The following is a 14,277-nucleotide window of genomic DNA, read 5'->3' as shown; positions in this document are numbered from 1 at the left end:
AAGACCAAGTGATTCTAAGCAAGATCGAACTCCTAACCAAGGTATGTTCATGGTTTTTTGATGTAGTTTCACTACTCTTATTATTGTTGAGCTTGGTTATGGGTTTTAATGGTTTTTGAGAACTTGAAACCCTTTTGGGGGAGATGCTGCACAAAATTGTCAAGTGTAGGGGAAGATGAATTGATGTTAGAATAATATTTAAGAGGCTTGAAAGAAACATGAATTAAATTTTTTTTTATTTTTGAAATTGGTTTGAATTTCATGATTGTATAACTTGAAGGAAACATTTCGGCCAGCTGAGTTTTATGCCTTAGAATTGGATTTTGATGATCTTGATGCTTCCAATAGCTTAGAATGAAAATTATGTGGGGTAAAGTTGAGAATAATTTGGAAGCATATCTTGAAAATGAAATTTTAACCTTAAGCATACTAGTTAGCTAAGGTAAGACATAGGGGAAGGAGTTGGATTTTGTTAAGGGAAAATTACTGTAGAGTCCCACAGAAGACAATTTACTACTAGAAGGTCCCATGAAATCCCCAAATTCCTCATAAGTCCCCAGGGACCTCTGGGTAAATAATTTGAGTTGTGATATTACGTACTTGCCCTCAGTCATTGATAAAGGAAAGAAAAGAGGGAGAGACGCTGATTGGCTTCATTTAGTGCGGTTGTTTGTTATGCATGCACAAGGAAGAGAAGCTTCTGAAAGAAAGAAGGGAGTTATGCGCTGGTACTCCATCGCAGGCAGGCCAGCGATATTATTTCTTCATCTTCTTGGTACGTCTCATCATTAACAACATTTCTCTTCTTCTGTACACAACCAGTGTCAAGTTTAATGTTGGTCTGAAAAGTTGATTGTGTGTTGATATGTGGGTATTAAAGATGTGATTCAACTCACTAGAAATATTAAGGGAGGCTCATTTTAGTCATATGTGGTTTTAATCATGTTAGGTGTGGTTTTACTATGTGTGGCTAGGGTTAGAAAGCTAATGCTCTGTTTTTCGGTGAATGAGGCTCTGTTTTTCGGTCACTGATGCTGTGTTGCTGATGAAGATGAGTGGAAAATAACAGATATTTATTATTGTAACCCCTCAAATGCGATGGTTAAATGTGTTGTTAATGGGTACATCGAAGGTTGTTAACATAACTGTATGACTTGTTATTAACAACCAGTCGCAGCTTTAATGCTGGTCTGAAAAGTTGATTGGGTGTTTATACGTTGGTATTAAGCATGTGATTAAGCTCTCTAGAAATATCAAGGGAGGCTCATTTTAGTCATATGTGGTTTTAATCATGTTAGGTGTGGTTTTACTATGTGTGGCTATGGTTAGAAAGCAATGCTCTGTTTTTCGGTGAATGATGCTCTGTTTTTCGGGCAATGATGCTGTGTTGCTGATGGAAATGAGTGGAAAATGACAGATATTTATTATTGTAACCCCTCAAATGCGATGGTTAAATGTGTTGTTAATGGGTACATCGAAGGTTGTTAACATAACTGTATGACTTGTTATTAACAAGTGATTGTGGCAGGTTGATATCCAGGATGGCAACTTCCAGTGCAAAGCAATTGTTTTGCTACCTCCATATAGGAGGACAATTTATTAATGGTGTAGAAGGTGAAACGCAGTATGTTGGAGGTGGTGTGAGAACAAGAATGATAAAGAAGGGACATCATATGGAGAATTTAGAACAATGGTGGCATCAATTGTGGGAAAGAAAGTAATGGAATGGTTATGAAATTCACAGTAACCTTTGATGAGTGTACATTTGTGGACCTTGTAGATGATGAAGGAGTAGAACACTTGATTAACTTCAATGGCGACAGTGGTCATGTATATATAGGAGAAAATGGAGATCAAAATTCACAACTAACAAGGGATGTTGTAATAGAAGAGCAACATGTGTAAGTTGTGTTATTTAAATTTCGAAGTAATATTAGCTATTGTCAACTGTTGTGCATAAGTTGTTATTATAGTGATCGAAGGTTGTCATTAACGACCCCTTGACCTGTTCTGTTATGTAGGATGGAAGACTTGTTCGGAGGTTCAGATACATTGTCCATGTCTCCACCTAATGTGGTTAGTGAAGACCCACTATTGTTGCCATGTGGTTCAGAAATGATGCCAACCCCAATTCCGGAAATGAATTCAATAAAGTGGAAGGGTTTGGTTATCGGAGAAGGACAGATTTTTCCTAATGCAGTGGCTCTTAGGCAAGCACTGTATAGGTACAGTATTGCTGTGAAGTTTTCATACAAGTTTGTGAAGAACAATCAACAAAAGATCATTGTGAAGTGTATGGCGGAGGGATGCCCGTGGTATATGGGTGCATACTCAATGGGACAAAGACAAGATTCTGAGTTGTTAATAATTAGAACCTTAAGAAGTGAGCATGTGCATTATGCACAGGACAGCTTGGTTGTATCTCACTCTAGAGGGTCAAACTTAACATCATCAATCATGATAGATTCTTTGAGGTGTAATATAGACAAGAATGCTAATGAACTTAGAAGAGATCTGTATAGAGAATATGGGGTGCGACTGAATTATAGTCAAGCATACAGGGGTAGAGAAAGAGCATTGAGGGAAATACATGGTCGTGCACAGGATTCATACATGGCGATTCCCTGGATTTGTCAAAGGCTCATTGAAACTGATCCAAACACAAGTGCTCGATGGGAAGGGTTGGATAGTAACAGATTTCAGAGGGTGTTCATTGCTTATGGATGCTCAATTAATGGATTTTTAGAAGGGTGTCGACATATACTTTATATAGACGGCTGTCATCTAAGTGGTCCTTACAGGGGGACATTGATTTCAGCTAATGCATATGATGCAGACAATGAACTATTTCCATTAGCATATGCTATAGTTAGTGGGGAGACATATGATGATTGGGCTTGGTTTCTCCAGAACATCAAAGACATCACAAGATCAGTGGAGACAACGATAGTTTCAGATCGGAATAATGCCATTATAGGTGCTGTGCGAACAATATTTGGTGGCGAGAGACATGCTTTTTGTTATAGGCATGTGAAAGAAAATTTTAGTGCACATTATTTAAAAATTAACCGAGGCAGGGGACGAGTTTCAGGTACTTCAAAGGACGTTGCATTGAAAATGCTGGATGGAATCGCCTATGCAAGGATTGAGGATGAATATGTTGCTGCAATGGGGAAACTTAGATCATTCTGTCCACAATTGGCTGATTGGGTTGACACTCAAGGAGATGTAGATCGGTGGGCTTTAAGCAAATTCCCGTTTAAGCGATGGGATAACATCACTACTAATGTTGCGGAGTCGTTTAATGCCTGGATTTTGAAGGAGAGGAAGCACAATGTGTCAGTTCTCATACATGAGCATATGGAGAAATTAGCCAAGAAGATGGTTGCAAGCAAAATGGCAATGGAAAATTGGACAAATGGCGTTGGGCCAAATATTGAGTCCAAGTTGCAAGAAAAAGTAGCAAGAGCGGAGAATATGCATACTGTATATTATGGAGATAACCGAGTTCAAGTTGATACTACATCTCCTACTGGAATAATTTGTGTCACTGTTGATCTCACAGCTCAGAAATGCACTTGTTTAGCATGGCAAATGAGCGGACTACCTTGTGCTCATGCCTGTGCAGCGATAAAGCTACTTCATGGTAGTGTTTATGAATTTGTAGATGATTGCTATAAGCTGTCAGCCCAAGAGAAGATATATGCAAGTAGTATGAGGCCAATTGCGACACATGATTGTCCTCGTCCCGAAGCTCTCACCGTTACGCAGATGATGACGGGAACATTTTTACAGCCACCAATCACTAAAAGACCCTCAGGGAGGCCAAAGAAAAGAAGGATTGAATCTCAATTTCAAAGTAAAAAACTTTACCACTGTGGAAGATGCCATGAGCCAGGCCACACTGTGAAGACTTGCCAGAACCCCAATCCAAGTTGAGCTTTGCTGGTGGCTTGTTGATATTTCGTTTTGTGAATGCTTGTGACAGCATTTTTTTTGTAAATGTCATAACCTACACCTCAAGTTGTCCGTCATTATCCACACATGCAACACGTATGCTTTTTTGAATAGGTTGTAAATTTGGTGTAGTTATGTTGTACATATATATATCAAGTGGTAAATGACACCTGGTTGTAATCTGATATAACATCATTTCTGTATTTTTGATGTACTGGTGAATAGGTTGTAATGGACTTGTTATCAGACGCCATGCAGGTTGTCATTAGCAGTCTCAATTATGTTACTGATATAAAGTGACAATTTCTCCTACTTCCAGTGTTCAGTGATTTCTTAAGACATTCGAGCTGTGTTAAAGTCATAATATGATATGATTTGGTTAGAATTAGATCTCATGTGGAGGTTGTGGTATCCCCAGCGTCAGTTGTCAGGGGCAATGCGAAGGTTGTTAACCAATTCTGTTCGGGTTGTCAACAATCCCTGTTGAGGTTGTAAATGAATTGCTGGAATAAAAATCTGCTGTAATATGATTTGGTTCTTTTAAAGCTGTTAATGACTTTAAAATGCTCCCAATTTTTGCTATTAAGGTCGTTATATGTGCTCATAATATAATTAAGTTAACAGCTGTGTTATACCCCGACTGAGTTGTTAACCAATTCTGTTCGGGTTGTCAACAATCCCTTTTGAGGTTGTGAACAACCCCTGTTGAGGTTGTAAACAGATGTGGCAGAGAGGACTCTGATATATGCCTATGATGTCACCGTGGGTACCATTTGTTTATCCAGTCTTATTCAGTCTGCATTTGTGGCCATGATGAAAACACATGAATGCCTTTACAAAAACTTGATAACCAGTAAAGGATATCAAAACACATTAACATATCTTAACATCCAGGATTCATACATGCTCAAAGAAAAGAATAAAATGTAAACTTGACGTTCACATGTCACTATGCTGTCAAATAAATAAATGTAAATACAATATATGCTTGTCATTTATTTCTTCCTCTTGCTTTGGGGGTTTCCTCGCAGCAAAGATAGCACTTCATCGCCATGCAGGTTGTTCCGATGAGTCACGAGCCACCACAAGCATCCAACCTTCAAGTCATGGATTTCTTCAGGGGAGTACTTAGGCATTGTGTAGCCGTCATCACCATACTCAGTGCCGTCCCATGTTTGTAACCAGCTCAACACATGCACCCCACAAGAGTCCCTACAAAGGAAAAACAAGTACTTTAGTGAATGAACATTAGCTCCCAAAAGTTGAGACACAAGTACTTGTTGTGTTGAAAAATAACTCACGTGTCAGATTGCACATGAACTTTTGCCCATGTGACTTCCTCGTCAATCTTGTCCTCCTCCGCAAACAGTGATGGCTTCAGCACACGAAGCACTTGGCAGAAACAATCTCTCTGCAAAAAAGGGACAAACAGAAGAAACAAGTTTGACAGTTGTGAATGACAAGTTATCAGGAAGCATTAACAACCTTCGCTGTAGCGAATGACAAGTAATCAGCAGGCATTAACAACCAGGACAGTTAAGCAGACAAGCAACCATAACGCATTAACAAGTTATAGAATGAATGTAAAGTTGTGCATACAATCCCTCTCGCCATGAATTGCTTAGGATCTATCTGTCCTCTCTTCTTCCCTTGCTTCCTTTGTGGTTTCTTCCCTGTTTTCATTGCTTCTTCTTCCTCTCTTTGTAATCTCAACATCGTCAAATTGTCCACCAACGAGTCAAGGGCATAGAAACGCATGGTTCTTACATCCATCACGTAACAGAACCAATGGTAATTGAAAAGGGTGGGGCCAAATATGAAGTCACAGTCTCCAATGTTATATCCTATGTGCTCCGGTAAGATTTCATGTTCATGTTTTTCCATGCTCCACCTAAGAGGATTAGCGGCCATTGTTTGCATTAACTCGGGTGTAAAAATGTGCCTACTGACACGACTGTGGTTCTCTTTTTCATCTCCCACCAAGGTTCTCGCCACCATAGACATGAACTATATCACACATACAAACAGTTAGTCATGATCATAATGACATTCGCAGTTCTCTATCTATATAAACAACTGTCTTACCCTGTCGTTCATCCATTTCCTGTCTTGTAGGCAGCAAAGCTCAGCACGTGTCAAGAAGTACCCATACATCTCTACAATGTACCTGCAGCAAAAGGAACAATGAGCACAAGGGTTGTATGTGTAAAATTGTTGTCAATCAGTTGTCCCAATTACAATCAGTCCCAACACTTACTTGGCACCTTCATCTTGATCACATCTTCTCGTGCACATCTGGAATAATTCCTCTTTCTCGTCAGCTTTTCTCTTGCCACGGCCTTTTTTCACCTCCTCTAACCAGGGAGATTTGATTGCACGGCTTCTCACCCGTGTTGATCTTCTTACATCCATTTGCCCTTGTGCTTGCTGGTCCATTTCATCCTTTTCCTCCATTTCATCGCCTACACCCTTATCCTCTTCTGCTGCTGCATCACTAGACTTGTCTTGTGTTTTTTCTTCTCCATCATCCTCTGATCCAGAGTGACTCCCTTCTCCTTTCTCCTCAGGTTGAGATTGACTCTCTTCTTCACGCGAAGCACTTTTGCCCTCTTCTTTATCATCTCCTTCTGGTTCACTCTGTTGTTCCTCTTGTGACAAAATTGAATCTTTTGGGCTTCCTTTACCTTCTTCACCGGTTTCTTCATCTTCAGTTGCCTTCTCTTTGTCATCTTCGCTACTTACTGCTTCCACCACATCTTCCTTGTCAATCTCATCCGTCAACCTCAACTGCAGGGAAACCAACTCTTCTCCAATTGTCGACACCAACCCTTCAACCATGGTCATCAACCTTTCATACGTTCTCTTGATTTCCTGCAAAACAACAGTAATGAAAGTTATCATTACTCCAAATTCTACACAGCACCAAAATAAGCTTCACATGATTTACTTACAGGGTGAGTTAGCTTTATTCCTGTGTTGGATGCACTTGTTGAAGCCCCACCGACACTCGGAACGCCATGCAGTATGCCTCTGTCGCTATTCTTTTCTGATTTCACTCTTGCCTTCACTTTTTCCTCATCCCAATAAGTAATGGCATTTTCATTTTTTGCCGCCTTTTCTTTTCCGAGAGGAAAGTGTTGTAGGCAATAAATCTGCATGTGAAGTTAATGATAACTTAGATATACAACAACATCATCCAAACAGGCCACTGACAACATAAACAGCGGAAAATCACAACCTACACACTGCCCAATAACAACATACACAGTGACCAATCACAACCTACACACTGCCCAATAACAACATACACAGTGACCAATCACAACCTACACACTGCCCCATAACAACATACACTGTGACCAATCACAACCTACACATAAGCCTGTCACAACATACATTTACGCCATGCACAACATGTACAGCATCCAGTGACAACCCATACTCAACAGAATGACAACACGAACAGACTGCAATTACAACCTATACATAACCAGGTGACAAACCAACACATCCTAATGACAACCTGCACACAGCACAATAACAACCTCTACACCAGCCAGTCACAACATATCCATAACCAGTTCACAGCGTACATTTCTCCAACTGACGACATAGAGTAGTAAATAACAACATACACAGTGACCAATCACAACCTACACATAACCCTGTCACAACATACATTTGCGCCATTCACAACATGTACAGCATCCAGTGACAACCCATACTCAACAGAATGACAACACGAACAGAATGCAATTACAACCTATACATAACCAGGTGACAAACCAACACATCCTAATGACAACCTGCACACAGACAATAACAACCTCTACACTTCACAGTCACAACATATCCATAACCAGTTCACAGCGTACATTTCTCCAACTGACGACATAGAGTAGTAAATAACAACATACACAGTGACCAATCACAACCTACACATAACCCTGTCACAACATACATTTGCGCCATTCACAACATGTACAGCATCCAGTGACAACCCATACTCAACAGAATGACAACACGAACAGAATGCAATTACAACCTATACATAACCAGGTGACAAACCAACACATCCTAATGACAACCTGCACACAGGACAATAACAACCTCTACACCAGCCAGTCACAACATATCCATAACCAGTTCACAGCGTACATTTCTCCAACTGACGACATAGAGTAGTAAATAACAACATACACAGTGACCAATCACAACCTACACATAACCCTGTCACAACATACATTTGCGCCATTCACAACATGTACAGCATCCAGTGACAACCCATACTCAACAGAATGACAACACGAACAGAATGCAATTACAACCTATACATAACCAGGTGACAAACCAACACATCCTAATGACAACCTGCACACAAGACAATAACAACCTCTACACTTCACAGTCACAACATATCCATAACCAGTTCACAGCGTACATTTCTCCAACTGACGACATAGAGTAGTAAATAACAACATACACAGTGACCAATCACAACCTACACATAACCCTGTCACAACATACATTTGCGCCATTCACAACATGTACAGCATCCAGTGACAACCCATACTCAACAGAATGACAACACGAACAGAATGCAATTACAACCTATACATAACCAGGTGACAAACCAACACATCCTAATGACAACCTGCACACAGGACAATAACAACCTCTACACCAGCCAGTCACAACATATCCATAACCAGTTCACAGCGTACATTTCTCCAACTGACGACATAGAGTAGTAAATAACAACATACACAGTGACCAATCACAACCTACACATAACCCTGTCACAACATACATTTGCGCCATTCACAACATGTACAGCATCCAGTGACAACCCATACTCAACAGAATGACAACACGAACAGAATGCAATTACAACCTATACATAACCAGGTGACAAACCAACACATCCTAATGACAACCTGCACACAAGACAATAACAACCTCTACACTTCACAGTCACAACATATCCATAACCAGTTCACAGCGTACATTTCTCCAACTGACGACATCGAGTAGTAAATAACAACATACACAGTGACCAATCACAACCTACACATAACCCTGTCACAACATACATTTGCGCCATTCACAACATGTACAGCATCCAGTGACAACCCATACTCAACAGAATGACAACACGAACAGACTGCAATTACAACCTATACATAACCAGGTGACAAACCAACACATCCTAATGACAACCTGAACACAGGAAAATAACAACCTCCACACATACAGTCACAACCTACACATCAGCTAATCACAACCTACAGTTGTGTCATTCACAACATGCACAGCAGCCATTGACAACCCACGATAAACCGAATGACAACACGAACAAAAGGCAATTACAACCTATACATAACCAGGTGACAAACCAACACAATCCATTAACAACCTGCACACAGTACTATAACAACCTTGACACCAGCAAATCACAACCTATACATAAGCAGTTGACAGCATAGTAAATAACAACCTACACAGCACATTGACAACAGAGTAGTAAATAACAACATACAGAGCAACCAATCACAACCTACACAGCACATTGACAATAAACTAACATCAAAGTAAATGAATCATACCCACACTTACCATTAGGAAGTACATGCAACCTCCCACATTTTTCGTCCCATCAGCTTTTCCTTTCTTCTTTCCTTTCTTGAACTCTGCAATTGAGTTGCAGAATTCTTTCAAAACTAAGCTGCTCCAATCATAGTGTCCTAAACTATCCTTTGTCACCACCATGACTTTCAACACTTTATCACTCACCCATACACTAGAGCCAGGACACAAGAGGACTCCTAGTGCATACATAACAAAAAGGAATTCAAACTTTTCTTCCTCTTTTCCTTCAATCAACCATGTTCCTATTGTTTTGTATGGCACTTTCCCGTAGTCACTCCTTAATTTCTTGAACGTTTCATCTTCATTCTCCACATTTATTTTAATATCTTCCCCCTTAAATGGTAGACCCATCAATTCATTTACATCTTCGGGCCCCACTAAATGCGTCTTCCCTCGAATTGAAATTTGCCTACTTACAGGGTCAAACACACGGATCAATTCACCACAAAAATCTCTATAGATCTGTGAGCAGCATATGTCAACCAATTTATCAAAACCTATTCTTTTCAGTCTTTCCATCTTCTCTTTACTTTTCTTTAATTGCTTGCAGACTTCCATAAATTGTCCCGGAGCACAGCGTGTGTGAAAGGGAACAATATAATTCTTCCCTTTTGGTGGGACTCTCATTTCTTTAGCCCTTTCACCATATTGTTCTTTCTCCTCTTCTGTTAAGTTCCCCCAAGCCTTTTTCACAGAGTTAGTGCCCTCTTCAAAAGACTTAAACTTCTTCTTGTTCTGCTCATAAAACTCTTCAGTGAATAATATGTATCCGGAGAAATTCCTAGCCCTTTGTCCATCTTTACTCTTACTCTTTTTAGTCATTTTGTTCGACTGCAAAAAGGAAAAAAATTACTGTCATCAACATATATTTTAAAATAGTAAGTATCTTCAACACCACCAAATTATTCACTAATCAACAAAATCAAAATATATCCCTTTGGATGACAGAAAGCAATGAACGGCAGTAAATAATATGGATCACAAATCAATCCACCAGAATGAATTTCCCTTCATTGGTTATAGTATAGAGCCAATAGGTGCTATATCCAACAAGCAATTCCCTTTCTGACCTTATGGCCAAATTAACATTCCACCATGGAGCCCACCATAAAAAGCCAAACAAAACCTTTATTATTTTATTGCCGAACAAATCAATTACATAAAGTTCTCCCTTTTAATTCAGCAATATTAACAATAACTGATTGCTGCGTTTAAAAAGCTCTACCAAATCAAATTTTTGACAATTTTAACCAGTGTTCTTCAAACTGATCTCTAATATAACTTTGTACCAACCAGCCCCAACTTTTGCCCCTAACTTTTATTCGCATGTCAGATCATTGTAATATCCACATACATCACATTTCTAATATCACAGTGAAAATACAAGTCACGGTTATCACTGGTTCCATATATAAACACACGAAACAACCGAACATTCCAAACCACTTCAGGTCATCGAGCAGCTTTTACGAACAATCAACAATTCAAATGTTCAAACATTCCAAACCAAACATTTTTCAAAATATGACCAAGAAGCTTCAAATTGTCAAATATTCTAACCGAGAGAGACTAGTTGTCTGGAGATTGAGGCGTTAGTAGAGAGACCACCGGACTGTACCAGAGAGTTCACGGCGTCGGAGCAGACGGCAACTGAGTGCGGACCAGAGAGGGATGGAGTGCTGACCAGAGTCGGCCGGACCGTGCTGGAGATTGAAACCGTTCAATGCGTCGGAGAAGACGGCGACGGCGGGCGGACGAGAGACCGACGGACTGCGGACGACAGACTGACGGCGTGCAGACCCGAGACCGATGGACCGCGCAGGGGATTGAAGGCGTTGGACCAGAGAGTGACCGAATGCGGAGCACCGACCGACAATGTACCAACCAGAAACTAACAGACCTCGCCGGAGATTGAACCTGTCGGAGCACACAAGGATAAAGCACCAACGACACGGCGGCGGAGTGTGAGCGGGCGACGGAGTGTGAGCGCGCGGCCGATTTCACGAAGATGAAAACCGAAACGATTTTGAGTGTGCTTCGGTTACTTTCTCTAATCAAAAAGGGCAAGAAAGTAATTGCAAGTTTCAAATTTTTTGCTATAAGGTCCCTTGGGACCTCATAGGAATTTGGGGATTTCATGGGACCTTCTGGTAGTAAATTGTCTTCTGTGGGACTCTACAGTAATTTTCCCTTTTGTTAAATCCAAGCTTGTATTTAGATTCTTGATGAAAAATTGAGTGGAAAATGACCAAGAGAATGATTTTAAAGGCTATGAAAAAGAAAATAAAAATAAAGATAAAAGAGGAACAAATTTAAGAATTAAGATGGTTAATGGTTTTTCATTGTCCTAATAGATTGCCTATTATTGTGTACTATAAAATTAGGGCCATCAGACACCAAGAAAGAGTAATGCCATGGTTGTTAATCTTGGTGGTTGGAAAGTAAAGGGAGCAAGAAGAAAGCTTAAAGGTTACAAGGTAGTTAACGTACTTTTTTTGTGTGCTTGATGTGACAACCGTTCTCTGAAAACCCTTTTAGATTAAATCCAACAATTTATTTGAAAGATTAACCATGATAAAAAGAAGAAATCTAAAAATTTTAAAATCGCTATCATGGTTAAAAGAAATAAGTTTATATTACGAGCAACATTAATCGTTAATTTGGACCTTGGACTTCCAAAGTCCAGAAACATCATTTAACCATTAACCCAAACCAAACTTATACTTTCAAACATACGAACTGATAAATCGTTTTAATATAAGCTATAGAGCTCATTAGCTAAAAGTCAACACTTTCAAAAGACTGTCATGTGCAGAGTCTGAGATGTCTCTGGCCTTTTAGCGGCCCTATCATACCAAATAGTAGTAATTAAAAGTATTAGTTTACAATAATAGAGTAGATGAGCCCTATATGACAATATATAACAAGTCAACCCACAGAATAAAAACAGGGACGCTAAACAAGCTATAACAGCACACTATGTCTCCGGAGTCTTCCCTGATGGGTCACCACCTGAACTATCACCTGAAGATAATAAAAATCACGGGGTGAGACAAACGTCTCAGTAACCAACTTTCCAACTCATCATACATATTAACATGTGCCCGTGAGGTGTCAAGTGGGATAATTATTAAATCTCAATATATATATCAATGAAATTACAAATATGTATATTCAAATAATCTCAATCATCCAAACCCTCATTATGGGGGCTAACACACAAGTCACATAAATCTATCCCTCACTATAGGGAATCAATTTGACATATAGGCTTATCCCATACTTTGGGGGACGAATAAGTAGTCCCAAAAGTCCATCCCTTATTATAGGCATATCCCATACTTTGGAGGACAAATAAAAAGCCACAAAGGTCTATCCCTTACTCTAGGGATAAAGGAAGCCATCCAATATGCACCAATGACAGTCTTACCACGTGGTAGGATAGAGCTCAATCCAAAATCCAAACGACAACCAACCATTCATAATATAACAAAAATGTCTCAATCTTTTTCCTATATAATCCATAAGATATAAATCATATATCTTTTTCAAACTTCTCAATCATAATCTCAAAAATCCCACAAGACAATTTTCATAGCTCAAAAAATATAACATATCTACTTGAGTTTCAAATAACAAATATTATTACAAAATAGCTAAATACTCACAAATAACATATTAGCACATATAACAAGTAGAAAATTTGAAGTTGATGGGTCGGTCTTGTATGATGGGAGCAACGGATGTGGTGGAGTCCTCAGGGATTCGCTGAATAACTAGGTGTGCGGCTTCAGTTGCAAACTCATTAATGTTCCACCGACGATCGCAGAAGTTCTTGGTATCATCCATGGGCTCAACCTTTACTGGAACAAAAATCTTAGACAAGTTGTTCTTATATCAGATAGTTTAGAGGCTATCAACCTTGTCATGAGAGGTTGTGACAGTCATCATCCCTTTAAAGATGTTATTGAGGATGCGAGACTCATCTTAAACAGGAATTGGCAGATCACCTTTCAGCACGCTCATCAGGATGAGAATTGGATGGCTGATTATTTTGCGAAGTGCTCTCATAACCTTGTTAACTCCTTTTGGATCCTTGATCACCCTCCTCCTATTCATCAAGAGGCTGATGGTGATGAAGGAGTTTAGTCTTTTGTTGCTTTCTTTTGCTTAGTTTTTTTGTTAGTTTTCTTCGTTTGGTTCCAGTTGTAATTCAAAAAAAAAAAGTGGAAAGTGACTATCTCTCGCCAAAGCAATAAAAAGGATTACCACAAGGTCAATCCTTTGCTCAACCAATAATTAATCTACACAATTAATATAACCACATATTAATATAAGCTATATAATTAATTAATTAAGCTTCTATATATTATTTCAATTTCTAGTTTAATTTAATTTTTATTCTAAATGCCCACAACTCTCATAACCCAAAGTTAAGTATTTTAGAAATAACTTAAAATTTTCTAAAAGCCAAATTATTTATTTACAACCTCCGAATTATTTACCTTACTAAAAAGAATTTTTCAAAATTTTCAAATATAAGATTATTATGTTCTAAATTCTCAAAATCTCATTTTAAGTTTAAACCTCAAAATCAAACTATCAAAAATTCAGTAATACTTCAAATATTTATAAATAAATAATCTGATTAAAACTTTAATGGCATAATTA

At 39.0% G+C, this 14,277-nt stretch overlaps 2 protein-coding genes across 2 annotated transcripts; one reads left to right on the top strand and one right to left on the bottom strand.

Annotated features, from left to right (window-relative positions):
• The first annotated feature begins 2,139 nt into the window (after positions 1–2,139).
• On the top strand, positions 2,140–3,939 carry LOC114726569 (uncharacterized). The gene has a single exon (XM_028913172.1). It carries the CDS (start codon positions 2,140–2,142, stop codon positions 3,937–3,939), a length of 1,800 nt encoding a protein of 599 aa, XP_028769005.1.
• A 1,013-nt stretch (positions 3,940–4,952) lies between these two features.
• On the bottom strand, positions 4,953–10,125 carry LOC114726568 (uncharacterized). Its single transcript, XM_028913171.1, has 7 exons — positions 9,574–10,125; positions 6,909–7,109; positions 6,215–6,828; positions 6,043–6,124; positions 5,557–5,964; positions 5,259–5,368; positions 4,953–5,169 (listed from the first exon to the last, which is right to left on the bottom strand). Exons 1-7 carry the CDS (start codon positions 10,123–10,125, stop codon positions 4,953–4,955), a joined length of 2,184 nt encoding a protein of 727 aa, XP_028769004.1.
• Between the last annotated feature and the right edge of the window lie 4,152 nt (positions 10,126–14,277).

This window comes from Neltuma alba, unplaced genomic scaffold, assembly GCF_004799145.2.
Source record: "Neltuma alba isolate B1F8T4 unplaced genomic scaffold, ASM479914v2 tig00012391_pilon, whole genome shotgun sequence".
NCBI lineage: Eukaryota > Viridiplantae > Streptophyta > Magnoliopsida > Fabales > Fabaceae > Neltuma > Neltuma alba.
The sequence above is the reverse complement of the archived record's forward strand: the minus strand, read 5'-3'. Positions and strand labels throughout refer to the sequence as shown.